The 26761-nt window shown below is 42.3% G+C and overlaps 1 protein-coding gene across 2 annotated transcripts; it reads right to left on the reverse strand.

The window, feature by feature from the left end:
* prr16 (proline rich 16) lies at positions 1 to 25067 on the reverse strand. Of its 2 annotated transcripts, none has more exons than XM_015972933.3 (3): positions 24260 to 25067; positions 14974 to 16028; positions 1 to 2402 (listed from the first exon to the last, which is right to left on the reverse strand). In XM_015972933.3, exons 1-2 carry the CDS (start codon positions 24392 to 24394, stop codon positions 15177 to 15179), a joined length of 987 nt encoding a protein of 328 aa, XP_015828419.3. In that variant the 5' UTR covers positions 24395 to 25067; the 3' UTR covers positions 1 to 2402; positions 14974 to 15176. The 2 variants fall into 2 exon arrangements, with proteins under 2 accessions (XP_015828419.3, XP_070402268.1); XM_070546167.1 differs by having other exon boundaries at positions 1 to 7549.
* Between the last annotated feature and the right edge of the window lie 1694 nt (positions 25068 to 26761).

Raw genomic sequence — 26761 nt, forward strand, 5'->3', positions numbered from 1 at the left:
CGGAGTGCAAAGTGTTTACTTCTCACAAATTAGTTTCAAAGAGTTCAGTAAACCACAAGAAAAAATTCACTGACAGCTTTCTAGTCGTCTTTAAAACTGGTGAGGATTGAGCCCCTGGTGAGGAGCTTTATGCCTTTTTAATGTCTGAATGCATTTTTAAGTTCTTTTTTTATACACAGGAAACCTATTTTTTTTACCTTGCTGACGGTTTTGATCACGGGAGTGATCGAAAGCTAAAATAACGTTTCCTGTGTTTAAAAAAAGAACTTAAAAATGCAATTTAAGACTTACCAGTGTCTTATTTGCCACAATTAAATGTAAATTACCGTAATTTCCGGACTTTAGAGCGCACCTCAATATAAGCCGCACCGGGCTAAAAGCCGCAGATATCCGCTGAATTGAAAACGTAGTTTAACTGTCAGTGTCGCTCTCCGTGTTGCTGTCATCATCCCGGGGTGAAGCGGTGAAAACACGCAGCGCCGTTTTACTGTGAAAAAATCCTCCGCGGCGCTTTCCGTAGCACTCCTTTCCAGCATCCATCCTTTTAAAGCCACACCTCATTATAAGCGGCGTTCAAAGCGTGGGGAAAAGTAGCGGCTTATAGTCCGGAAAACACGGTAGTCAGAGTTGCCATCAGAAATTTGAATATTATATGAAAGAATGAGAAACAAAAATATGTTAAATCTTTGATACGGACAGCGGAACACCCTGCATGCTGGAGCCACCGAGAGAAAACCTCCCCTCAGAAATGCACAGAAAACACAGTGATGCCAGGACATAGTGAAGAGTCAGTCATGCGTTCATTCATCCTCATCCCTCCATTCTGATGAAGTGCAACGTCTATTGGGTTTACTACACTTTTCTTTTCTAGCTTCATTTTTGTAATCAAAGTAAACCGAGCAGTAAAGGTCCTGTTAGTTTTGTGTTTCCACACATCCCGTTTAAGGAACTCTGCTCACTTTGCCCTGCAGAAAAAGTACTTTGAAGGAATGTTTGTGAAAAAAAAATAAAAATACACTTATTCATCCAACATAATATCAAAAATATCATATATTTTTAATTGTTATAGCCTCTGTAGAAAACACCTGAAATATACTAATATCAAACAAGTACATGTTGTATACAAATAAAATTTGATGCAAATTATTACTTTCTTGGATAACTCTTTAAAGCTGTAACAAAGCCATCGACACTGTACTGAATCTCTGCATGTTAATGTGAAAACTCAGGGTATCTGCAGGTTTAAGGGAGCCAAATTTAAGACTTTAAGACCTTTTTAAGGCCACTTGGACCAAATTTAAGCAAATTTTTAAAATTAAATTTAAGCTATAGTTTCCAGCTATTGCCTGGAACCGGTGCTAACCACGTCACCAACGTGGGATTAGCCATCCAGTTACCATTAATGTTGCACTTCCCCATGGCGCAAACTCCCACTAGCGTGCTCATCTAAAAATAGCCCCTTTCACAACCAACTGAATGTGTACGGTTCCGCTTACGCCAACATCGTACACAAAACTTGCTGAACACTAGAAATTCACGAAAATTTTATAGAAATAAAATAATCTTGTTTATTGGGTCTTTGGTAATTTAAGACCTTTGGAAACTGTATTTAAGGATTATTTGTCATTTTTAAGGATTTTTAAGGCCTTAAATTTGGAAAGGCAAATTTAAGACTTTTTAAGGACCCGCAGATGCCCTGAAACTGTGAAGGAGAGACGGCACACCAGTTGAGCAAATAGATGAACAAAGAACACGAGCTTTGGACACGGATCAATGGCCACACTGTCACTCGTTTAAAAAAGAGCAGTCTGTGGTTGTGATAAATATGGCACACGCTGACATAATGTTATTTTCTCCTTATCTGCAGTCCAGCAGAGCAGCGTTTCGCTCGCAGGCAGACCTATTGCGCTAGCCACACACAATTACAATTCTTAAAAGGCAAATTCCTTCGGCTGAGTGGAGCTATTGATTTCCATCTGAGTATGTACAGACCAAAAGTCTGTGTGGACATCAATCAAACAGCGTCTGACATCCTTTCACCTCCATCTTGTACTGGTTCATCTAACTTCGCTTCGTTACTTTTGATAACTGGGTTTCGGCCATATTCCAATCTTTAAAGTAATCGTTGATACGAACAAACACAACTACGAAGTCATCTGTTTGCTCATGTATATGTGTTGCCTGTTGGACAGTCACGCTGCCTAGCACAGCTGTGCCAGAAAAGTTGTTTAGTGCTCAAAGTAAGGTATCGTCTCCTGTCGGCTAAGCGCCATTAGCGCTTTCAATAAAAAGAAGGCTGATGTTTGGGCTCAGCTCTGGCTTCTCTCTCCCTGATCAACCAGGGTCGATTAGAGTGCGGCGCAAGGATCCCTCCTCTCGAAGCTCAAGAATCTCAGTGGGCCCTGTGGAAGAAGAAAAAAAGAGGAAAAGCATTAACGTGAATGCCTGACTGCCCAGATGAAAGCCACTTGCCAGTCACAGCAGTAACAATTGCTTTTATCGAGCAAAATGAAGGGTATTGTCGCCCCCCGTCACAAGCACAGGTCGTTCAAGTTAATAAGACTGAACCGTCTGGCACATTTTCCTCAGAGGATTAAAAACGCTTTCCTTTGTGTGATGTCATTTTCTCACCTTGTGTCTTTTCTTAAAGCCCTGTCATTTCCTTTTGCGTCCTATTCTAGTCTGGAGTTGTAGGTTAATAGGCAGAGGACCCCATCTGGGCCACCGTTGCTGTTACAAATCAGATCCAGTTGTTGAAATACTGTTTACCTCTCCAGAACACCACGCAGCTGATGCCTCTGTATTTTAACTATCTTCAAAGGAGCGTGAAAAGCTCAAATTAGGTGAGCTTCACTATCAAATCTTACTAAGTTGCAATGAACCATCATCGCCTTTGAGTCTTTCTTACGCGCATGGCTGCACGAGTGTCCACTGGCGTCTTTGTACTCATTCACCTTCCAACACATGCATATGTATCCTTTTAACATTGCAATTTATGCACATAAACGTGCAAAACCGTCCCAACAGCACACACACGCCCACTCGCTTTCCCACACCATGACTTGATCTGAGTCATGGATGGAGAATTACCAAAACCGGACAGAAATCTGTCCCAACACGCTGGTATCTGGCCAATAAAGGCCACGTTTATTCTGTGTTCTAGCAAAACTTCCAAACACTCCCTCAGATCCACAGATGTCTGGGATTCAACACCAAATTTGTTTTATTTGGTTTCACGCTTCCTCGTAACATTGCTCATTCTCAGTTATTATAATGAAACGTAGCTTCTTGCAGCAGACAAAAATCTAAGTAGATGATGCATGCAGAAGAAGGCTGAGCAAACAGAACCGTGTCTCTTATCAGACTATCGCCACCAGCAATCAGACGCAGCAACCATTAATTAATATTCACTGGCAAAAGCGTGTCTCTCTCTTACTACTGAGTTTTATCACTCACAGCGTGCTTGCCAGGTTGGAAGATTTAATGAAGACGATGCATTATTCAACTATTTTCTGAAATAACTAAGAAGTTGACATTTACAAATGCTACTGCAGCAACAACCCATTCATATAGAAGAGATTGGGAGTTATCTATGAAAGCAGTAAATTAGCATAACGTAGTAAAATCTGGGCTGCGCAATGGTTAGTGCTGTTGCCTTGCAGCAAGAAGGTCCTGGGTTCGATTCCCGGCCTGGGATCTTTCTGCATGGAGTTTGCATGTTCTCCCTGTGCATGCGTGGGTTCTCTCCGGGTACTCCGGCTTCCTCCCACAGTCCAAAAACATGACTGTTAGGTTGGTTGGTCTGTCTAAATTGTCCTTAGGTGTGTGTGTGTGTGTATGTGTGTGTGTGTGATAGTTTGTCCTGTGTGTCTCTGTGTTGCCCTGCGATGGACTGGCTCTCTGTCCAGGGTGTACCCCGCATGATTGCCCATTGACCGCTCGAGATAGGCACCAGCCCCCCTCCCTCCTGGATGGTAGTAAAATCTGTAAACAAGAGCTTTTAAAGATTTTAATGTGAAATTTAAATGCACGGGAAATGATGCCACCGAGGCTGTGCAGAGAGGAATCTTTGAAATTTGATAAAACACACTGAAATGCTGCCAGTGGTGTTTACAGTACAAAGTGATGTTTTTTTTTTAATAATAGCAACCTCACCCACATGGATATTGAGATGCATGTGCACAAAGAGATTGTTCTGCATACAGATGTTGCTGAGTGGGAGTGAAGCCTCAGCCAAGGGGAAAGGGAGGAAAGATACGAAGCAACGGTGAACGCCAGCGAGACACGGAGAGTGAGCTGAGCTACGAATTAGATCGGTGAGCTGTAGGGAGTGGGTCAGTGCAGTTGACTCAGTCCTGACTCATGATGGAGGCTGTGAAAATCCACCTCCTCCCTGCCCATTGCAACTTTATCTTCAAGCCTTGAGCACTGGAGCTCAGATAGCCGTTGCAAAACATTAAAAAATACAGCAAAACCCTCCCACAGCCATGTTGAGAGGAGCACTGGTATCTAGTTCATCCGCAGAAGTCACTCTGGAAGTCGTCAGTCTGATGATTCACAGCAATCCTCTCATTTGTTTCAGTCAGGTTCAACAGATTTTCCAGCTGAAGCAATAAAGCACATGATATCATTAAGAACTCGAGGAAATAAAGTCATATTTGAATGTGGTTTATCTTAAAATTCAATATTTTTAACATGACTAATGTAACGGAATCAAAGTGATGTAACTAACCAAAGTTGTATTTTAATACAGTGTTAGTAGTTCACTTTTTATAAACAGAAGAATAGGCTGTTTTTATCATCAGGGAGTTTAATTAAACACTCTGTATTGACTTTGAGACAATAAAAGAGAGAGAGATGGGATCGTTTAAGAATCTTTAATTTCGTAATTATAAATTCTAAACAATCTACCAGGACTACTCTGTGATGGATGAGAATGGATTCGGATGTTGTGTTGGTGCGTGTGTGTGAGTGCGTGTGTCTGGTTCAGATTCTCTAGGATGACGTAATCGAATCTGGTCGTCTTTGTTATGACTAGGTATCACGAGGCTTATAAAGTGATGACATGAGCCGCTATTTTGCCGTGTACGTACCCAGTGGGGTCTCCCAAGTAGATCAGGAATTGCCAGGTCTGGAAACCTCGGATGTACGGTGGAGCTGTCGGTGCAGCGATCACAACGTTTCAAAGCCCGTCTGGAGGGTTGACCCCGGTACCGTTCAGCGGCGTCAGCAGTTGCTCTTATTTTGAAAGGACGTCGTCTGGTTGTTAAACGACGAAAATCTCCCGTTTCACAGTTCTTAGTTTAAAGAAAACGCATCCGGCCAGGCTGCGCTTGTCTTTAGGATGATGGTGAACAGAACTGAAGTCAAGATGGAACTGACTTAAAATGGCGTTGCCTTGTTTTATATCTCTGAATTGTTGATAAGTTTCAGTAAAGTAGATTGGACACTTGAAGTCAACACCAGATTCTCCTGCGGCAGCCGAAAGCTCTGATTGGTTGGAACAATGTGTCATGCATTTCTATGGAGATGAGGATCAGTATGTCTGCACCGTAGTCCTGGTTTCATTAAACATAATTCATGACATATTTATTTCACAGATCATTCACTTGATTATTGTTGATCAACATCTGTTTTGCTTAATAATTTTAATCACAAATAAAGTACTTTGATTAGGTAAAGCTTCTTCTTCTCCTTCGGACTCTTCTCCTGGAATGTAAACAGTCTGAGGAACAACCCGACCTTGGTTTTTCTACACGGTGTTATTGTGCCCAGGGGCCAGCTGTATGGAGTTGAAAACCATGAACTTCATAACCTTACACTAATCTAAATCTAATTTACAGTCTGCTGAAAGCTGGTGGCGTTCTGGTGAAAACATTAGTTCAGTGTTTTACCCATGTGACCATTTAAGTCGACCAATACAACCAAGCTATAGTGCGCTACATTAAAACAACAAACTAGAGTATTTAGTTAATTGTTTAGCTGTTAGCATGCCGAAAGTGTTTGTTAAATTAAACTATTATTATTATTATTCAATAAAGGTTATGTAATAATGACTCATGCTGTTCCTTCAAAATGTCAATGAATTATTAAAACACAACGTACTTCTTCAAAAGGCAGCAGAAATACAACATTGGCACAAAGCACCTAAAAGGATTAAGCATAATCAGTGGGTCATGCAGCATTTTATTTAGTTTTGGTGGCGAAATTGTACTTTGTTGGCCAGTTTTATCAGGTTTGACTTGTATATTGTGGTGTTTAGATAGTAAAAACCAACTAGGTGTCTGATTTGAGGCATGTTTGTAGAGTAGATGGAAACACCGTGGTCTTGCAGGAAGAAGGTTTGACTTCCAACAGGAACTAGGGATGCACAATATATCGGCATCAATATCGGTATCGGCCGATGTCAGTCATTTTTAACATATCTGTGTTGGTCTGATAAGTAAAACTGGGCCGATATTGACAACCAATATTTTTTCCATCTTACTTCTGTTTGTGTTTCAGAGGGTGAGGGGTGATGATGAGTAATTGTTTAATCCTGTGACGGTGATGGTAATCATCTCAGAAGCGTAAATGTGTGTGGTGTATATAATATTTTGCTAATTCCACTTTGTAGAAATAAAGCAAAACATTAAAGAATTTAGCTTGCATAATTTTCAGTCTATACAACATTTGCTGATATACAAGTCAAAATCATTCTGTTTACATTCAAGAGTGTCCATGGCCTTGGTCCTGCCTATCTCTCTGACATTAGGTCCGTACGCAAGCAAACACGGCAAACAAGATCGACTGGACAAATTCAGTCTAGATCCCCGCGGTCTGGATACAAACATTAGGGCAGCCACTCGTTCTCAGAGGTGGACCCCTCACTCTGGAACAAACTTCTTGACGACCTGCGCCTGACGACTGACATGTTCACTTTTAAGTCAAAGCTCAAAATGCACCTTTTTCAGCAGGCTTTTAGTTTTTAGGTACCCATCTGCTCTTTAACTCTTTTTAGTTTTCATGATTTGTGTATTTTTACTTGTGTAACCATCAGTTTTTATTGGAATCTCAATTTGTATGCACTCTGGCCTTATTTTATTATGTAAAGCACTTTGGTCACCTTCTATAGGGAGCCTACAGTAAGTCTACTTCCGCATCATGGATCCCCGGAAGAATGAAAAAATGAATGCAAGTCAACGGGGCTAAAAACGCTATTTTCTAATCCGCTTTGCCTTAGACCCTGGATCGCACATGTTGTACTGCAGTTTAAATGAAAACTAATGATGGGTGTTTCGATCACGCCAGTCACGTACTTTGAGATTTATTAGCTTGTAAAAGTACATAATTAGCATGACTACAAACTAGAAATCTGCACGTCGCATATGTGATGTCACTACATAATAATAATAGCTGCATGGTGGCGCAGTGGTTAGCACTGTTGCCTCGCAGCACGAAGGTCGCAGGTTAAAAAAACTCGCCTTTCTGCGTGGAGTTGCGTGTTCTCCCCATGCATGCGTGGGTTTTCTCCGGGTACTCCGGTTTCCCCCACAGATCACAACATGCCCTGTAGGTTAAAAAAAAAAAAAAATTAAAAATTAAAAATTGTAAGTCGCTTTGGGTAAAAGCGTCTGCTAAGCACATAAACATAAACATAAACATAAACATAATCTCCTCTTCCCTAACGTAGCTACTTAACCAAATGACCAGATTTATGGTGGTTCTTTCCTCCAGTGAGAAGTTTTTTCCCTCAGTTTTCTCCGTGTCTGGTTCGATGACATCACTTTCGTGAAGCACATTTGTAGTCCTGAACTTATTTTCACACAAAACCTAAAATAGTGTTTCCCCCCCGTTCTAAAATAAGCCCGTTCTTGGTATCAAAATGTCTTTAAAATTCACTGACATCATATGTGGCACAAAACAAGTGGAATTATAAAATAGCGTTTTAGCGCCATTGACTTGCATTCATTTTTTCGTTCTTCCGGGGACCCATGATGCAGAAGTAGATGGGTGTGACTTAGGCTCCCTCTGGTTGTGGAAAGCTCTATACAATTAAACTTGATTGATATCAGAAGTTTAAACGTCGACCATAATAGTGATGATAATAATAAAGGATATCGGTATAAGCCCCAAAAATTCATATCGGTGCATCCGTAACAGAAACCTTTCTGTATGTTTTCTGGTTACTGTGGTTTTCTTCCCAGAGACTGACCCTAACCCTATTGGGTAGCTTAATACTAGAGTTGTTACCTACTCCCAACCAATCAAAAACACAGACCCAGGCATGCTCCATCACCAAACCCTCCCCTCTCAAACCTTAACAGCCAGCATGTGACGTAAACAAGATGTTGCAGCAAAGACAGGTTACAGCAGTTCACCAGCATGGCGACATTTTGGTTTTTACTTGTTTGACAAAAAAATAAAAATAAATAAAAAACCACCAACAACAACGGTTGTTAGCAAAATTTGCAGAAAATTGATAAAGCCAGGCCTGGTAACACAACCGAATTGTTCTATTATAAAGTGATGACACTCAATGGTCAGGACTGCACTTAAAACATATTTTCCACATTTGTTAATAATTCTTCCGGCTCTCGGAGGGTGCAGACGCTTTTTTCCTCCTCTCCTCCATATCTTATCCTCAAGGCCCTTTGTCTGTCTGTGTGTGCTGGGTGCACGGCTGCTTCTGCATTTTTTCTGGAAACTGGAAACTGAAATCACTAAAATGGACCTCATCAGTTGGTCTCTCAACGCGATTGATAACATTTTTTCAACGATGAGAACGGGAGAAGGGGCTCCCAGATGCCCCTCCGGGACAGACCCAGTTGGATACATCATGGACTCCTGGAAACAGTGGAACTTGATTTGTTTATCTCAGCTGTCTGTGGAGGACTCTGAAGACGTGTGGATATTCGTGGTGTTGGTGTCAGGTTTCCTGCTCATTGGCCTTGGAGGCTACCTGGCTTACCAGAAAATTAACGAGCTGTCGAGGAATATTGGCCTGCTCCCGGAGCTCAGAGATGGTTTGCACCACGCTGTGAATTCACAGACTCACATAATTGTCGAGATGAATCGTGAGCTTGGAACTTTGGCCGAGATTCATTCATTGGTACAAAAAATGGATGCCATCAAGGATAGAGTGGACGAATCAGCAAGGATTGGGATAGATTAATGTCCATTATTGGGATTGTGAGAGGTTGAGGACCAAGGAACTTTACGACAGAGAGGAAATTATCTCTGTCTGGCCCCAAAACAATTTCTAATCGGAATCTGGCGCCCTTGAGCCTGCAAGTCTCCAACGAAAACTCCCCCCTCAGAAGATATGTGGAATGTGTCGTCGCTATGGCAACTCAACTCTGTCTCCTTTCCCAGCCTGGCCGCTGAAATGTTCCAGGTTCACTGCAACCCTCCAACCCTCAATGCTCCGCCCCCTATCCACACTGAGGTGACATGCGCTGCTTATCGTGGCTGCAGGAACTGAAGTGGGGATAGTCCCAACCCACCACCCCACCTAGTGGACACTTATGTTGTGTTGACTGAAGTCTGTTGCATATCTGTTTGAGGTGTTTTTTTGCAGAGCAAAGCTGCCCTCCCTATGGAGGGTAACTATGAAGTGCCTTTTTTTCCCTCCACCTGAACCGATCCTCATGTAACCCTCTTATCTCTATTAAGGTAGTGCGACTCAGGGTTGCGAATGACCACAGTCAAAAATTCTTGTCATGTGTCCTGCCCATGTATGTCTGATCTCTGAAATGTGTGTACTGAAACCCTAATTTCCCTCTGGGATTAATAAAGTATCTTTGAATTGAATTGAATTTGAATTGAGATTGATATAAACTTTCTCTATTGAAATGCTTTTCTTTCTATGTCATCCAGCCCTAGCACATTCCATTATTATACACTACATTTTTCACAAGATACAGTAAGTACCTATATTTATATATCTTGTATTTGACTATTTTACACAGTGGGTGAGAAAAAAAATTATTTTTTAATTTTTGGTACTTTGTAATTCTACATAAGCTGTCGACAACAAATACGACTTTCTTTCTATGTAGCCCTGTGATGGACTGACAATCTCTCCTGGTATTTTTTAATTACTATATTTAAAGTGTATTTTTACCTTGTATTTTGGTCACTATTGTTATTAAATCTTATTTATTCAAAGTACTTCTATGCTTCAAAAACTTCAGAAAAAAGTCAGAAACGAGAGAAATGAGATCACAGAACGTCTTCATCTCTTTTTACCTTTTATCTGACAGAAGTTAGGCCATATACACACGTATCCAGGTGCCCCTCAAAACAAAGTTATTTTTCAATGATCGGCCTGTCATCCACACAAAAGTAAAGAAATACAACAACAAAAATGATTGTATCACAACCTCCGTACAAGTGGAGTACTCCTTTGTCAGCATTTGCTAGGAAACGTAAAAAAACGGTGTTTTAGGTTCCACAGCTTCACTGTCTGCAACAAAACTGCTCCGACATCACATGTGAAACTTGTGTTTACAAGCTCAGTTACTGCTCTGTGAAGAAGACTACAGGCAAAGGGCAACATTAAATATCCTTAATGCCCGCCCCCAGTTATTCCACATCCAATCAATGTTTTTTGGCAGAGATGATGACGATTTGGGGAACTACTGACACCTACAGGCTTGGTATGGTATGATTATGAATGTGCTTCACAATGCACTGGAGTTTTTTAGTGGTTTTACAAAAACATGGCCATGTGTATAAATGTCCTCAGTTATGCAGAAGAGGACAAATTGGCTGTCCAATTTTTTTGTGAAAATAAATATCAATATTATTACCAAAGATGTCATTCACTGGCGTGCAGCCTTCACACAACACTAACCCAAAATGACTAAAAACGATCAAACCCGGGTAGAGAAGAGGGGGTTTCTGTGTCCAGGATTTACTTTACACCCGTTGCATTCATCAGTGACAAAACTCAAATCAAAAGTGCACATGCTTTTATTCTTTTAGTGTTTTTAATCATCCAACTCAAGCGTGTCACTTTCCTCGGTTCAACAAACTGAGTGTAAGTTAGCAGTGAAGTGCCGTTGTACAAGAGCCCTTACGAACTGCAAATATTGATGATGCTGGCTGCAATCCAATCTGTTCAGCACTTTTGGGGTGTGTGTGTGTGTGCGTGTGTGTGCGTATGTGTGTGTGCGTATGTGTGTGTGTGTGTGCGTGTATATGTGTGTGTGTGTGTGTGTGTGTGCGTGTGTATGTGTGCGTATGTGTGTGTGTGTGCGTATTTGTGCATATATGTGTGTGTGTGTGTGTGTGTGTGTCTGTGCGTGCGTGCGTGTGTGTGTGTGTGTGTGTGTGTGTGTGTGTGTGTGTGTGTGCGCGTGTGTGTGTGTGTGTGTGCTGCCGGACTCATTAAAATCCACTGATACAAGATAAATGGAGAGACTGTTTTACACAGAGCAACCATCAAGAGGACCAACAAGCAGCACCCCTCACATCACCATCGTTCTCTGCCTTTATGTCTCTTTCGCTCAGTCCCACTCTTCTGCCCTCCACGTCTCTCCTGTCCAATCTCAGAGTCCTGTTCCTCATGGCTGAATATCCACTGAGCCCTAATCCAAATACCAATTTTAGATTGTGAGGCCAGCAAGGTCAAACATCGGACTTAGTCATCAGCCAGTCTTGTTGTCATATTCCACATTTTCTTATCCCTAACCTTCAAGCTTCTCACCCCCTCATCACCAACACTAATATGTATTTTAAAAACACATAATAAACCATGGACATAATTTTGGGGTGGGACGGGGGGACATGCCCCCCCCCCCACACACACACACACACACACACACTTTTTCCAAAGTCAAGTTTTGACCCCTGCGCTTTTTAACCATCCAAAAACAATATTACGCTATATTAAATTGACACTGGTTGAGCTCTAGGACCAAGCGGAAAACAACCGTTTGTGTTGGAACATACTGTAAAGATACCCCCGTCCCCCCACTTCTAAAGTGAAAATTACGTCCATGTAATAAACGCACTGCCTACCCCCACGCTCATCTTTACATTGCTGCACCTTTTATTCTTTCTCCCTCCATTTTTCTTCCTGTGGTTTTCTTGGTTAAGCATAAATAAAACTTGCAGCTGTTGTTCTGAGCTTTGGTAAGACAAAGCGGGAAACAAAGGTTGGTGCAAAGGCAGTCTGAGGCAGAGCTGTTATCTTCTGTTGTTTAATGCAGCTAATTAAGGGCATTGCTGTGAGGAAGGTGCAACTATTCTCATCTAACTCAGGGGTATGCTGTCTCCCCAAGAGTGCCAAGCTGACATGTGCTTTTACAAACACTTATACACACACACAAAGGCATGCACACACACAATATTCCTTCACAATCAATTTGAAAATGATTATCTTTACTTGCACACACAGAAAAGCCAAGCTGTACTAATTAGACTTTCTAATAGAATGTGATAAGATGAAAACAGAAATTAGGCAGAGATGATGTGATATAAATGCTGATTTATTTTTCTTTAAGGAAATAAAAGTACATATTTGTCCTTTCAGCTGGACTATCAGTATTCACAAGCAGAACCAATAAGCTCACTGTTCATTTAATCTCATGGTTGTCACAGCAGGATGGAGGAGCCATCCCAGAGGAGGTTGGGCGTCTACACAAGCAACACTCGTGTTTCTATGATTTATAGTAACACTAAATCTTTTTTAAAACTTTAAGCTAGAGCTGGGGAGTCAAACTCAAACTCACACGGGGCCGAAATGAAAATCTGGGACGGAGTCGAGGGCCAAACTTAATATTTTTTGAAAAAGTGACGGCAAAGTTGCGCATTTTCTTTATCAACATAAATGCAATTTTGAACCTTTTAATTTGGAAACAAACATTTTTGCATTAACAATGTGGAATAACCACATTACACACAAGCAAGTCAGTTTCAAATAAAACGCATCAGTGGTGTTCATTACTTGTGGTATAATCAGCATTTTTAAAATCTATTCAGGATTTATGTTTTCATGTTGTTTTTATTCATTTTTCTTATTTTTTATTCCCCTTTTTTTCTCCTGTAATAAGTGTCATCGCTGCTGTGACATCTAGTTTTCCCCACTGAGGAACAATAAAGGGATTTTCTATTCTATTCATCTATCTGCAGCCTTTCCACTTCCTGTTTACTGTAGGTTAAATCTTTTCTCACGGGCCAACAACAAAATAAAAATATCATTTTATCTTAAATGAAAATGCAACATCTCACCTGTTAACTTTCATGTTTTGGAGCAGAAAAAGAGCATCAAACCAACACATTTAAAGCTCAGTTTGCTCCACTGGTTTACTGTGATGCTCACCTGTTCCAGCCAGATACCTGCATCATGGGGTTGATCTGAGCTGAGGAGGAGACTCCTGTTGTTTTGTTCATCTTCATCATAATAATGACAACATGACAACAGGTGCTCACATAGGTTTGTGCTGGTGAACATGGAGAGCGTCTGAGCAGCTTGACCAGGTTGTTGTGTGTCGGGGAGGAAAAATAAAAACTACAGCAGCCACAGAGTCATGCTGATTTGAGCGTGTCGCTGCTCGTTGGAGTTATATCAGCTCTGTCTGGAAGTTAGTTGGAAAACTTTCTCTTTCAGTTTAGTTTGTCCGAGACAGCGGAGCTGCAGACACCGGCAGCAGACGCTGGAAAAAACACAAAGGAGGAGGCGCGTTGGCTCTGCGCTAATGCCGCAAAGCATCATGGGAGTTGTAGTCTTTGCGGTAAAATCGGCCAGCGGGTCAGTTTTAATATATTTTTTATATTGATCTCGCAGGCCACATAAAAATGCTTCGCGGGCCAGATCTGGCCCGCGGGCCTTGTGTCTGACACATGTGAGCTAGAACTTTAACAATGATCTCAGGGATTGTTGGGCTAGGTACTTGACCAGTTTCATATTTAACACCACTCTGCAGCCCTCTGCTAACCAGAGGGCTGCTTTTTAACAGTTTTGTGGAGCGGACAGGTGCTCTATAGGGGGAGCTCTTTACCTGTTTTACAGCAGTTATGCTAGCAGTTAACTCTTCCAGTTCATCGACCGTCAATAAAAAGCACAAGAATAAGATATAGAAGAAGTTTGCTTTTGTTGTTGGCATCATGGTGGAGCCTGGAAGTAAAAGTCAGAGAGTAAGGTCTTTGGAGGCGAAGCAAATAGCTAAAAACCAGAGTGAACATCTGCACGACCTACACTAGTCTGAGGGAGCTAAAGGAGGCTGCAAAATCACGGACTGATGGTGGACTGGCTTTATTGCTACTGGACTTGTAAGTTATAATATTTTTTGTACAACAGTTTGGATCTTTTTACTTTGTGGTTTATTTTAGTATTAGTTGGTTCATGTTAGAGTTAGCTCATTGTAAGGGTTGCAGGGTTGTTTACAAAAGTTGTAATTCCACTTTCAACCAGTAGGGCGGAGGAGCAGCAAAGTCAAAGCTACTTAAAAACGGAAATTACAAAAAAAAATATCCAATGACATCACTGCCTCTTCTCCAGTCCACCACACCGCTCTCTTCTCGTTATCTCTGGCTTCTTTCAGTCCTACACCGGTGACGGGAACGGTAATGATGGAAAAGTTGGTGGGAACTGACTTTTATCCAACCGTTCATTTACACAGCCGTTAAGATTTTGTCAGCAGAAAGATCTCTGAAACGTTGGACGAGGACTGAAGAATGTAGGTTCTTAGAAGGACACGAATTAATCACAGCTCCTTCTAAGAACCGCCTTCTTGAGTTGGAGACTTGTTAGTAATAAGAGCTTTCAGAGAAACAGGAAGGCCCTTTCACTGCTGTCAGTCATCCCTCATAACGTTCCCCGTGCATTTCCTTGTGGTCGGCAACGATAAACGACACACACATGCATGCGGCAACAAACGTACACAAATAAACTTGTGTGAGGTAAAACTAACAGCTATGCATCAGTGCACACATGCAATTGCTCTTCCTCCTGACAAACACAATCATACATGCACAAACACTCACCGCTTCTTCCTGATCTTGCTGTTCACACCCCAGCGCCCGTGGCAACGCGTTTCTCCTCATTCCACCTACTTCATCCATCCTTCTGTTTGCTGTTCCCCAACCCCTCTGCTCTCTGTTTGGATAATCCAAAGTTCACGTGGAGTAGAAAACACTATGAATTTCTGGAGGATTTTTAACTGAACACATAGCAGAGATGTTTGGCGTCAAACCGTGGTGGTCGTTGATTTACGTAGGATTGTTTTTTGGGGCTTTAGAGAGGGCGTGTGAGGAGGCACACAAGGCGGAGTGTTTGTTGTCGGTGGGAAACTGTGGCTGACCGAGAGCCCTCCGTTTTCCAACATTAGCTGATGAGGGAAAGCATGAGAAGGAGGAGGGGAGGAGGAGCAGCAGTGGACAGGGCTGAGCCTTAAGTCGTTCAGCTCAGCCTGTAAGTGTAGTTCTGTGTCATCCACATCATACTGGAGGTCACAGTCTGGGCAGTAGCCGTGATACTGGACCTTCTCGCTAAAACGGACTCTCTCTCTGGATTCCCTGCCAGGAGCCTTGGGACATTTGTTTTTGTCATGGCGGAGAAGCGGCATGGGTCTGGGCAAAGTAGGAACAAGACCCGATTCAGCCATCTCACCCTCTCCAGAAATGAAGCACGGCGTGGAGGAGAATAAATCCTTGCTTGATTTCAGGGGGAAAACCCCACCATTCCTCATTAAAGTCCCGTTAGCCTTGGATATATTCCCTGACAAGACCAAAGTTGGATGAGGCAGATTCTTAATGTTGTGATCTTCTGATCTCAGTGGAGTAACCCTCGGCGGTGGCAGGGGCGGGTGGGGCTTCTTCAGTACAGTCAGCACTGAAGAAGGGGTCACGGGACTGAGGGGCACCTGGGTTTTAAAGAAGCAGTCATCGGGGAAGATCTTCATCCTCTCCAGGCTGGATGCTGTAGTGGTGGTGGTGGTGGAGCTGGAGCTGGAGTTTAGCGTGTCTGTCTTAGAGCTGTCGGTCATTCCGTCCTCCTCCAGCTGCAGGTCACTAGTAAGGGTGTCAATGTCATGAACAACCTGGTGACAAGCAGAGAACGTGTGAGGGTTAATAATCACAGGTGATAATGTGGCAGGATGATCAAGCATTAACTATTATAATTTTAGCAAAAGATTGTTCTTGCCTAAAAAAAACATGTTTTATTTGATAGGGCCTATGGTTAAAATCTGATGTTAGCCTAAATCTGGACAAGTGGGAGAGTAGAGGGAGGTGGAGTGTACAGTCGGTAAAGACGGCTCTCCCTTGCCCTGCCTCCAACATGCCTCCATCTAAATAGGATAGATTATCCAGTTATCTCTGTAGTTATGCTGCTATAGGCTTAGACTGCTGGAGGACACACTGACCACTTTCCACACTCTACTACTTTATTCTACAGTCTGCTCTTTAATTGTATTATTTTCTGCAATTTCAGCTGTTAACTTTATTTTCTCTCTAAGTGTTTTTCTCCCCAGAAGAAGCTACAACGATGTTCTGCTGAGCTGTGTGGCCTCATGGAGGGGGCCATCGACTAGCACACTGCTGCTAACCACTTAAACATTCTCCCTCTCCTGATAATAACTTTTTGGTTTCCTTGACGTTGGATGTGCTACTACTAGTTTACCCGTTTAATTATAGATTCACTAGAATAAATACAATAAAGTGTATCTCACCAAATAGAATATTTACTAAGACATCACAATAGAACTAAGACACATGTGTGTGTGTGTGTGTGTGTGTGTGTGTGTGTGCGTGTGTGTGTGTGTGTGTGTGTGTGTGTGTGTGTGTGTGTGTGTGTGTCTGCTCTGTCTTCTCCATCCCCAGTGAGTTGTGGAGGATGGCTGCTTATACTGAGCCAGGATTCTCTGGAGGTTTCTTCCTCTTAAAAGGGAGTTTTCCTCTCCACTGTCGCTGCATGCTTGCTTAGTATGAGGATTGCTGTAAAGTCACTGACACTAGTCAGTGACTTGATGCAATTTGCTGGGTTCCTTATATAGGAAACATTATTTCTGATTGGCTTAATGAACTGTGAATTGGAATGTTTATTATGTAAAGTGCCTTGAGACGACTCTTGTCGTGATTTGGCGCTATATAAATAAACTTGAATTGAATTGAATTAATAAACTTGTTTTGTCTTCTTTATATATTCAAACAGATCCAAATATATCTAAGAGAAAATCTTAATATAGCTGAAAAACAAATACTCAAAAGGAGATTGACATATCTCGAGAATTTACAGGAATCTTCCAAACCATAAATCTGATGGTACCCAAATCTGTCCAGTTTCTCTGAACTGCTTCATCCTCTCTAGGGTCACAGGGAGTTCAGTCAGGAGGCAGGGGACACTCTGGACAGGTCACCAGTCCATCACAGAGACACACAGAGACAAACAACCATTCACACACTCACGCCCAGTTTAGAGACTCCAACTGACCCCACATACATGCTTTTGGTTTGTAGAAAAAAGGTCAGGGTACCCGATGAAAACCTGTGCACGACGGAGAACTTCATATCTGTGCACAAATGGGATTTTAACCAGAAACAGCCTTGCAGAAAAGCAGCAATGCTACGAGTGGTGTCACTGTGCAGCCCAAGTACCACAATCACACTGAAAAACAACTCAAAAACACAGAAAGTGTCTTTCGTGACATAAAAACCAGCACTGGAGAAGAAAGGTCAGAACACTGGACAAACACAAAAGTCTCGAGACAAAAGGACCAGAAAAATCAATAAACTATCACTCTGCTGGAGAATGGTCACAAAGAAATACTGAAAACAGTGAATCAGTTAATGTCGTAGTTTACAGTAGACTGCTCTTATAGTGGAACATATATGTATGGACCTTTCTTTGTCCTCAAAGCTTGCAGCAAAGTATTTATACATATTAGAGCATAAATTGTTTAATCGTTTCTTTATTTCTGAGTGGAACTTATTACAAACAGAAACATCAACCGTGCAGGCACATGGTTCCTGTGAAAACAACACACAGAACAGCAGATTTCTTCTGGACATGACGCAATCGGCTTCCTCTTTTGAGACTATCCTCACGAAAAGTGAAAGCCAGGGTAGACCGTGCCTCCATAGCTACTATACGTCTGCCTCCACACAACACTCTGAGACAAAGATCTGACTAGGCAGGAAAAGAACAACATCTGTGCAGTAAAAAAGTATTTACCCGCAAAGAGACTGATTCTGCTTCTTAAGTTTCAAATCAGCAAACAAAACTCCATTTGGAAGAGGAAAACCTGAAAAAAAGTTTTCAAATGATGATTTCATTGGGAAAAAAAGAAAAGAACAGCTATCCAAACCAGCATGGACCTACATGAGAATTGCCCTCTAACGTTAATAGCTTGTTGTAACACCCTTGGTGGCAGCAGCTGTAATCAAGTGCTTCTGATGAGTGGTGATGAGTCGCTCACATCACTGTGGAAGACTTTTGTGCCACTCTTCTTTGCAGAGCTGTTTTCATTCAGTTACACTGGTAGGTTTCCCAGGAGGAAAAAGGTCAAAGGTCACGTTTTTCAGGTAGAACTTATATCACCATAATCTGAAGCCAGTGGTCCAGGTTCTGAAGCAGCAAAGCAGCCTCCAAACACCAGGTTTGACTGTTGGGTTGTTCGTCTTCTGAAATGGTGTTAGTTTAGTTTAACACCAGCCGTAACGGGAAACACCAAAAACATCCACTTTTGTCAAAGTTCAGACCTCGGAACTCTTCCACGGAGGCCATTTTTGCCCCATTCTCTTTGTTATTATTTAAAGGGACATTATGGAAGTTTGACAGCCAAAAACATGTCTAGAAATAATAAATGTCTTCTTCATACATTCTCCTGCAATGCCCTGGTCCTGTAGAATGAGCCCTGGCATTTTTATTGTGATTGCCTGTTTTGCTGTAAAATCACAGAAAAAGAGAGATGCTCGGGTCGAGCAGGCTGCTTCATGCGCGTTCACGCTCAGGCATCGCCCGTAGCATTTGCTATCCGTAGCTTTAGTAGCAGAGAGAGGCAGTGCCACTTTGTCGCTGTTCCTAACGCCTAGTGACAAAGCTAGCTACATTTCTGAGGACCCTTAGCTACTTTCTGTAGAACTTTCTTCTAGATATTTCCTGCAAATTAGCAACAAAATAGCCATTTTAGCGTTGAACCGTTCTTTGAACGTTATTTCAGCTGTCATCAAAAAAATAAAAGTTACAGATACAGAAGACGTCACTGGCGCTTTAGCTCACCTAGTAAGATGTCTGACTCCCATGCAGAAGACCTGGGTTTGATTCTGGGTGTGAACATAGTTCATTTAGAGTTTCTTTTTTACATTAATGGTACATTTTTTTACAGTAAGATGCCCAAATTTTTATTTGAGACTCGCCGAACGGCATTGAATTCACAGATAAAAAAGATGTGGGTTCAACTTTCATTTTGGAACAATTTTTCAAGCAAGGGAAGGGAATGATCTGAGCATGCAGGAGGACTGACCCATCATAAACCTTTGTTGCTGTGCTGAAGAGAAAGGTACAGAACCAAATTATTTAATTAATTAGCTGCACGTTCTCCTGTCCTCTGTCCTCCGTGCCACACACACACACAAGGGACTGTCTCAGCTGTTATTTTTGTTAAGGAATGTGCACGTACAGCATGCGCAACCTCGTGCACTATTGAAGCTGCCGTTACGCTTTTGGCCTGAGGGGGCAATCACGAGCATAAAAATTCAAAACTCCGTAAAGTCCCTTTAATAATGACCTCTGACTCTCACCTGAACCAAGTGAGGCCTGCAGTGCTTTAGATGTTTGGGGTTATTTTGCTTTTGAATGTCTTTAATATGAAGCATGAGGTGTTGCTTAATGAGGTATTATTGTCTACATTAAAGTGTTAGTTTAATTCTACAGCTCTGACAGGAATCAGGACTGGGTAAATGCCTGACCTCAGCTTTTAAAAGGTTGACCACAATTTCTCATGATTTAACAAGGGACTATTTAAATTAGCAAGGCAAAGCTGGAAAGCAAGGCTCTCGATATCAGTCGATCTACCGCCCAATCCTCACCTATGGTCATGAGCTTTGGTCATAAGTTTTCTCTGCGGGGTGGCTGGGCTCAGCCTTCGGGATAGGGTGTGGAGCTCGGACATTTGTGAGTAGAGCCGCTGCTCCTTCATATCGAGAGGAGTCAGTTGAGGTGATTTGGGCATCTTGTTAGGATGCCTCCTGGATGCCTACCCAGGGAGGTGTTTCAGGCATGTCCGAACAGCAGGAGGCCCCCTGGTCGACCCAGGACGTTGGAGAAAGTACATCTCTGAACTGGCCCAGGAACGCCTTGGGGTCCTGCCGGAGGAGCTGGTGAGGTGGCCAGGGAGAGGACAGTCTGGCACTCCTAGTAGGGATGCTGCCCCCGCGACCCAGACCCGGATAGGCGGAAGAAGACGAGCCAAGACTATTTGAATTGCAGAAGGTTGGTTTGGATAGAAATTGAAAACTGCATTTGTTATCTACTCAGCTTATGTCAACTTTTCCCTCTGTTATATTGCAGCCGTTTTCTAAAATCAATTAAATTAATTTCTTCCTCATTAATGTCCACACGGCACTTGACGTTTCTAAAAAGACAAACTGAAATATCACATGGTCCTAAGTATTCAGAACCTTTGCTGTGACACTCATATTTTTAACTCAGGCGCTTTCCATTTCTTCTGATCATCCTTGAGATGGTCCTACACCTTCACTGGAGTACATCTGTGTTTGATTGTACTGATTGAACTTGATTAGGAAAGCCACACACCTGTCTATATAAGACCTTCACCTTACAGCTCACAATGCATGTCAGAGCAAATGAGATTCATGAGGTCAGAGGAACTGCCTGAAGAGCTCAGAGATAGAATTGTGGATAAGCACAGATTTGGTCACGGTTACAAAAACATCTCTGCTGCACTTTAGGTTCCTAAGAGCACAGTGGCCTCCATAATCCTTAAATGGAAGATGTTTGGGACGAGCAGTACCCTTCCTAGAGCAGGTCATCTAGCCAAACAGAGCTAAAGGGGGAGAAGAGCCTTGGTGAGAGAGGTAAAGAAGAACCCAAAGATCACTGTGGCAGAGCTCCAGAGAGGCAGTCAGGAGATGGCAGAAAGTTGTAGAAAATAAACCATCTCTGCAACCCTCCAGCAGTCAGGGCTTCTTGGCAGAGTGGCCCGTCGGAAGCCACTCCTCAGAGCTAGACACATGAAAGCCCGCGTGGAGTTTGCTAAAAGCCCCTGAAGGAACCTGAGATGGTGAGAAATAAGATTTTCTGGTCTGATGAGCCTAAGATCGAACATTTTGGCCTTAATTCTAAGCCGTATGTGTGAAGAAACCAGGCACTGCTCATTACTTGTCCAATACAGTCCCCACAGTGAAGCACGGCAGTGGCAGCATCATGCTGTGGGGGTGTTTTTCAGCTGCAGGATTTTCTAAAATTCTGTGTTTTTCTGTCAATATGGGGTGCTGTGTGTACATTAATGAGGAAAAAATGAATTTAGTTGATTTTAGCAAATGGCTGAAATATTACAACGAGTGAAGAATTGACGGGGGTCTAAATACTTTCCGTACCCACTCTATCTGCAGATTTCAAACATTTATAAGATTAATTTCATGGTTTCACTGTACAGTGACAATAAAGTCATTCATTTATTCATTTGAAGAAGACAAAAACAGAAGAACTCTATAAATAAGGAACACTTTTTGAAACCACTGTTGACTATTGTCTTAAACTTGTGAACTTGTGTCACTTGTACCTCGGAGATGGTCTGAATTGTTCTTTCTTTCAATTACGTCTGGAATCCCGAAACAATAGCTTTAGGCAAGATAGTTTCAGATGACATATGTACAGCAGTAAATATTGCCCAAGCATACTGATTGAATTTAATACCGACACCAATATCTTTTGGGAACGTCAAACTGATTTCCAGGAATATAAAATCTGTGTTCTGAAGCCATTTTAACAAGTCCGTCCAAAATATTCTCTTTGGATGAGAGACCCTTCCTGGTTCTACTCTCTGTGGAGATGTACTACTTTGATGCCCAGAACTGAGGAGCTGGGCATTTTATGCATTACTGCCTGACTGGTGAGGAACCAGAAAGTTTAACAAGAAATACTCAAACTAATAATGTTAAAGTATGTAGTAAACAAAGATTCTCAACAGAACACACCAAAAAGGATGTTTTGTTGTCGTCGTCGTCTTCCTCCGCTTATCCGGGTCGGGGTCGCGGGGGCAGTATCCCAACTAGGGAGCTCCAGACCGTCCTCTCCCCGGCCACCTCCACCAGCTCCTCCGGCAGGACCCCAAGGCGTTCCCGGACCAGATTGGAGATGTAACCTCTCCAACGTGTCCTGGGTCGACCCGGGGGCCTCCTGCCGGCAGGACATGCCCGAAACACCTCCCCAGGGAGGCGTCCAGGAGGCATCCTGACCAGATACCCAAACCACCTCAACTGACTCCTTTCGATCCGGAGGAGCAGCGGTTCTACTCCGAGTCCCTCCCGAATGTCCGAGCTCCTCACCCTATCTCTAAGGCTGAGCCCGGCCACCCTACGGAGGAAACCCATTTTGGCCGCTTGTATCCGTGATCTCGTTCTTTCGGTCATTACCCAAAGCTCATGACCATAGGTGAGGATTGGGACGTAGATCGACCGGTAAATCGAGAGCCTGGCTTTCTGGCTCAGCTCCCTCTTCACCACAACAGATCGGCTCTGCGTCCGCATCACTGCAGACGCCGAACCAATCCGCCTGTCGATCTCCCGATCCCTCCTACCCTCACTCGTGAACAAGACCCCGAGATACTTAAACTCCTCCACTTGAGGTAGGACCTCTCTCCCGACCCGGAGTTGGCAAGCCACCCTTTTCCGGTCGAGAACCACGGTCTCAGATTTGGAGGTGCTGATGTTTTGTGTACTTTAAAACATGTGAGTCCAAACAGCGGCATGACAAGAGCTTAAACTTGAGGAAAGAGATGGAAAGAAGAGCGGTAGCAGGCAAACGTAGAGCGAGCAGGGAGCTAAACTCTCCGCGAGTCTTTAAATGGATCAGTTGGTTGGGACACGCACACAAGAGGTGATACCAGTATCCCGGTGCGCAGTCCCTGCTCTAGGCCAGGCAACTTGGGTGGTTGTGCCAAGCATCTGAGCAGGGTCCTTCCTCAGAGCCAGACTTGGTTCCAGCTCTGTCTGTGAGTTATAACAGATAACTCCATTTCAAACGGATTAGGCACAAACACTGGCTTTGATAGTAACACCCCCTCGAGGCCTGTATTTAATGTGTGAGCTGTGTCAAAATAACTGATCCTCCATACAATTTCCTGCTAGCAAAAAATAATAATAAAAGAAACATGAAAGATGAAAAAAGAGGATACAATAGATAGATTACACCCCCCCCCCCCCCCCTTATGGTTTAACTGGTGCCTGTGACGGATGGGAGACTGTTGCAGAAGACAAAATATGTTGTGTTAAGGTTAAAATGTAAGAAGCAATGAGAGGTGAGGAGGCAGAAGAGAGACAGATGCTGTGCACTGCCCATTCATAATGTAGGAAGCAGAGGCTGTGTGCAATAAGATTGTATTAGAATGACAGCTTGTCGTGTTAAGGTGAATGGTTTGGGACAGCAGCAAGGGTGGCTGGTGTGTAACCAACAGAGGAGCATCAACATAAGAGGGATGGGGTTTTTTTCCAGCTGCGCTGGCTGAAAACGATGAGCAGCCGTGATAATGTCGACGAGGAAATATGTCGGGACAAATGTTCAGTATTCCCAAAAACCCATTTCGCTGAGTTCCGAATGGCCACACGGCTCTGTTTAGATTTTTAACAAGAAGTCCCAAACAAGAGACAAAGAAGGGATGGAGATGATTGGCTGTGATAAATGAAACCATAAAAGGAGTGAGCAGAGAAAGTGAAACGCCACATCTCTGTTGTTTGGCAAGAGACAATTCGCAGCAAACAACAGCCTGCATTTAGATGATGAAACGCAATGCAAAAGCACATTCCTGGTTCAATCCAACTTGCCCATTAAATATTAATTGTGATTACAATTTTCTCACTTTCATGTAGCTCGTGAGTCAGGGGGGAGATGAGCTGTCCTGCCAGTTCACACCCCACAATGGTAAAGATAATCATCATATATACATGTGTGTGTGTGTGAATGAGTGTGTGCCATTTCCAGGGCACGGTGAGATGGATGTCAGTCTCCCATCTTCTCTCTCAGACAAAAAAAGGGTTTAAAAGAGCATCAACAAGGCATGGAGGAGGAAACACAACACAAACTAACACTTACCTCTTTCAGCTCTTTGGCGACGTCCTTAAGATCTCCCAGGATGGTTTCCAAATTCTCCACGATTGTCTTGATCTCCTTTTTCACTTTTACTTTGGAGACTACTCCTTCAGCCTCCGCATTGGGTGTCCCTGACATTCTTCAGTTTGTGGCACAGTCTGTGTCGTGGAGGATCTCTAGTCAAATCCTTTGCTCGCCACGATCCCACGTTGCCAGAACATTTTTGGATTCAGCAGCGCCTCCGCTCCTACTTTTCTGTTTGCGGCTACATGACGGCCGGGACTAAACCGAGTGGCGTCCGGCAGCTTTCTGCCTCTAACACCAGGCATGCGCAATAGAGCGAAACACGAAAAAACGTTTAACCAAATAATGTATCATTTTGGCTGAGAAGCGAAGCCTGTGTGCGTGTTTGCGACTCCGTACGCGCATGTGTCAGCCCCAAACACGACAGAGACACGCAGCAACATTCTTCCCGTCGGCAGAGCTTATTTCAGCATTGTGATAAAACCACGAATAAGCGATTAATCAGGTTAGCTACAATAGAGAGGAGGAGAAACTAAGCAGCTGTCTAAGCAGGGTCCATAATCCTCAGGCATCGACGGTATGGTGGCACGTTTTACCTCCGGCCCCCAAATAGAAGGTTCTGGAGATGATGCCGCCGGGTAACGACACCCCAGAGACGCTTTCCTCTGAAAAAACTCCCCGCCAGGTTCATCCCGTCTCCATCGCTACCTCCTTGGAGAGTCTGAGGAGCAGCAGCCAACGTCCGGGCTCAGAGCATCCTCGCGCGCCCCTTCTCCCTCCCCCCCGCGCGCTCTCAACCCCTGCTGCTGCTAACTGCCCCTCTCTTCTTCTTCTTCTTCTTCTTCTTCTTCTTCTTCTTCTTCTTCTTCTTCTTCTTCTTCTTCTTCTTCTTCTTCTCTTCATTGTCTTTTTATTCTTTTTTTGTCTTTTCTTCATTTCCTCTTTTTTTCTGTCTTTTTCTTCTTCCTTTTTTCTTCTTCTTGTTCTTCCTTTTCTTCTTTTTTCACCGTTTTTCTTCTTTTTTATTTTCTTCTTTTTTGTCTTTTTCTTCTTCGTTGTCTTTTTCACTCTTTCTTGTCTTTTTTTCCTTTTCCTCTTCTTCTTTTTGTTCTTCTTTCTCTTCTTTTTCTTCTTCATTTTCTTCTTTTTTATTTCATCTTCTTACAAGGTAAATACCCACATTTATAAATCTTAATGTTTCTTTATCTATTTGGCCTTTTATCTGTCTTTGCTTTAAGGAAAACACTCTTTAGAAAATACTTACATAATTTTATGGTGATGGGTTGTTTTTTTTTGGGGGGGGGGGGGTCGCCACAAAACTGGTCCAAAGAATTCATATAATTAAAGAAATCGGACATAAAAATGTCAGAAGGAGAAGGTATATGGCTACAGGGCGATTGTCTCAAAACGCAACTGAGGGACAGAGGAAATCACTCTGAGACTGGGCTGCACTTTTGACATTAACGTTTTGAGCAATTATATTTCCACTTTGGGGTTCCAAATGAGCCAAAATTTTTTGGAACTCCACACTTCTCTCTGTTTTTAAAACATTTTCATCAATATTTGACTACAACGTAGAACTGCCACACATGCAAAATAAAATTGGAACAATTTCATTGTAGTGTAATGGTTTATGCTCTTTTATGAAAGAGGAACCATTCTACATATTAATTCTGGAATATTAATTTTTAATAAATTAATAACCAAATGTTATAGTTTTAAGAAGACTCAAAGGTTGTTTTCATCAATAAACTGACGATAATATCCGTGGGTCTGTGTTTCAGTTCAATGAAGAGACAAGTTTGAAAGTTAAAAGTTTTAATTCTTCAAATTAAACTAATGATTTTGAAATGACAAGCATAGGAAACAACAATCAACATTGGCAACTTTGTTGGACAATCTTTAACAGTTGATATTTTAAGCTTGCTCAAATAGACCTTGTGTTGGATGTGCTGAAGATTGAGAATGATGTGATGTGATTATGGATGTGTGTGTGCATCTGATTTTGCTTCAGGAAGAAACAGTAGTAACATCTTAACTTTATTGTTCTAACAATTTTCACATTCTCACAATATTTTATCACGTTCTTACAATATAATTTTCATGTTTGTACAATATAAATATCACATTAGTACAATGTAATATTTAGATTATAAGAATGGGATATTTATATTATACAAACGTGATCAACACGTGTCTTGTATAAACATGAAAATTACATTGTAAAAACATGACGTGATAATAAATTGTACAAACATGAATGTTGTATTGTTGGAACAATACAGTTATGATGTTATGACGTGATTTCGCTCAAATTTTTTGGGTGTGGGTGGCAGCTTTCATAGTAATGCCAATAAATAACATAAAAAATAAAATTCTCTTGTCAAAACTTGCTGGAAAAAGACAAATGAAATATTTATTGAGAATCTTAATGCTATAATTCTACTAAGCAACAGTTGAAAAGCTATTGATAATAAACTA

This window comes from Nothobranchius furzeri, chromosome 17, assembly GCF_043380555.1.
Source record: "Nothobranchius furzeri strain GRZ-AD chromosome 17, NfurGRZ-RIMD1, whole genome shotgun sequence".
NCBI lineage: Eukaryota > Metazoa > Chordata > Actinopteri > Cyprinodontiformes > Nothobranchiidae > Nothobranchius > Nothobranchius furzeri.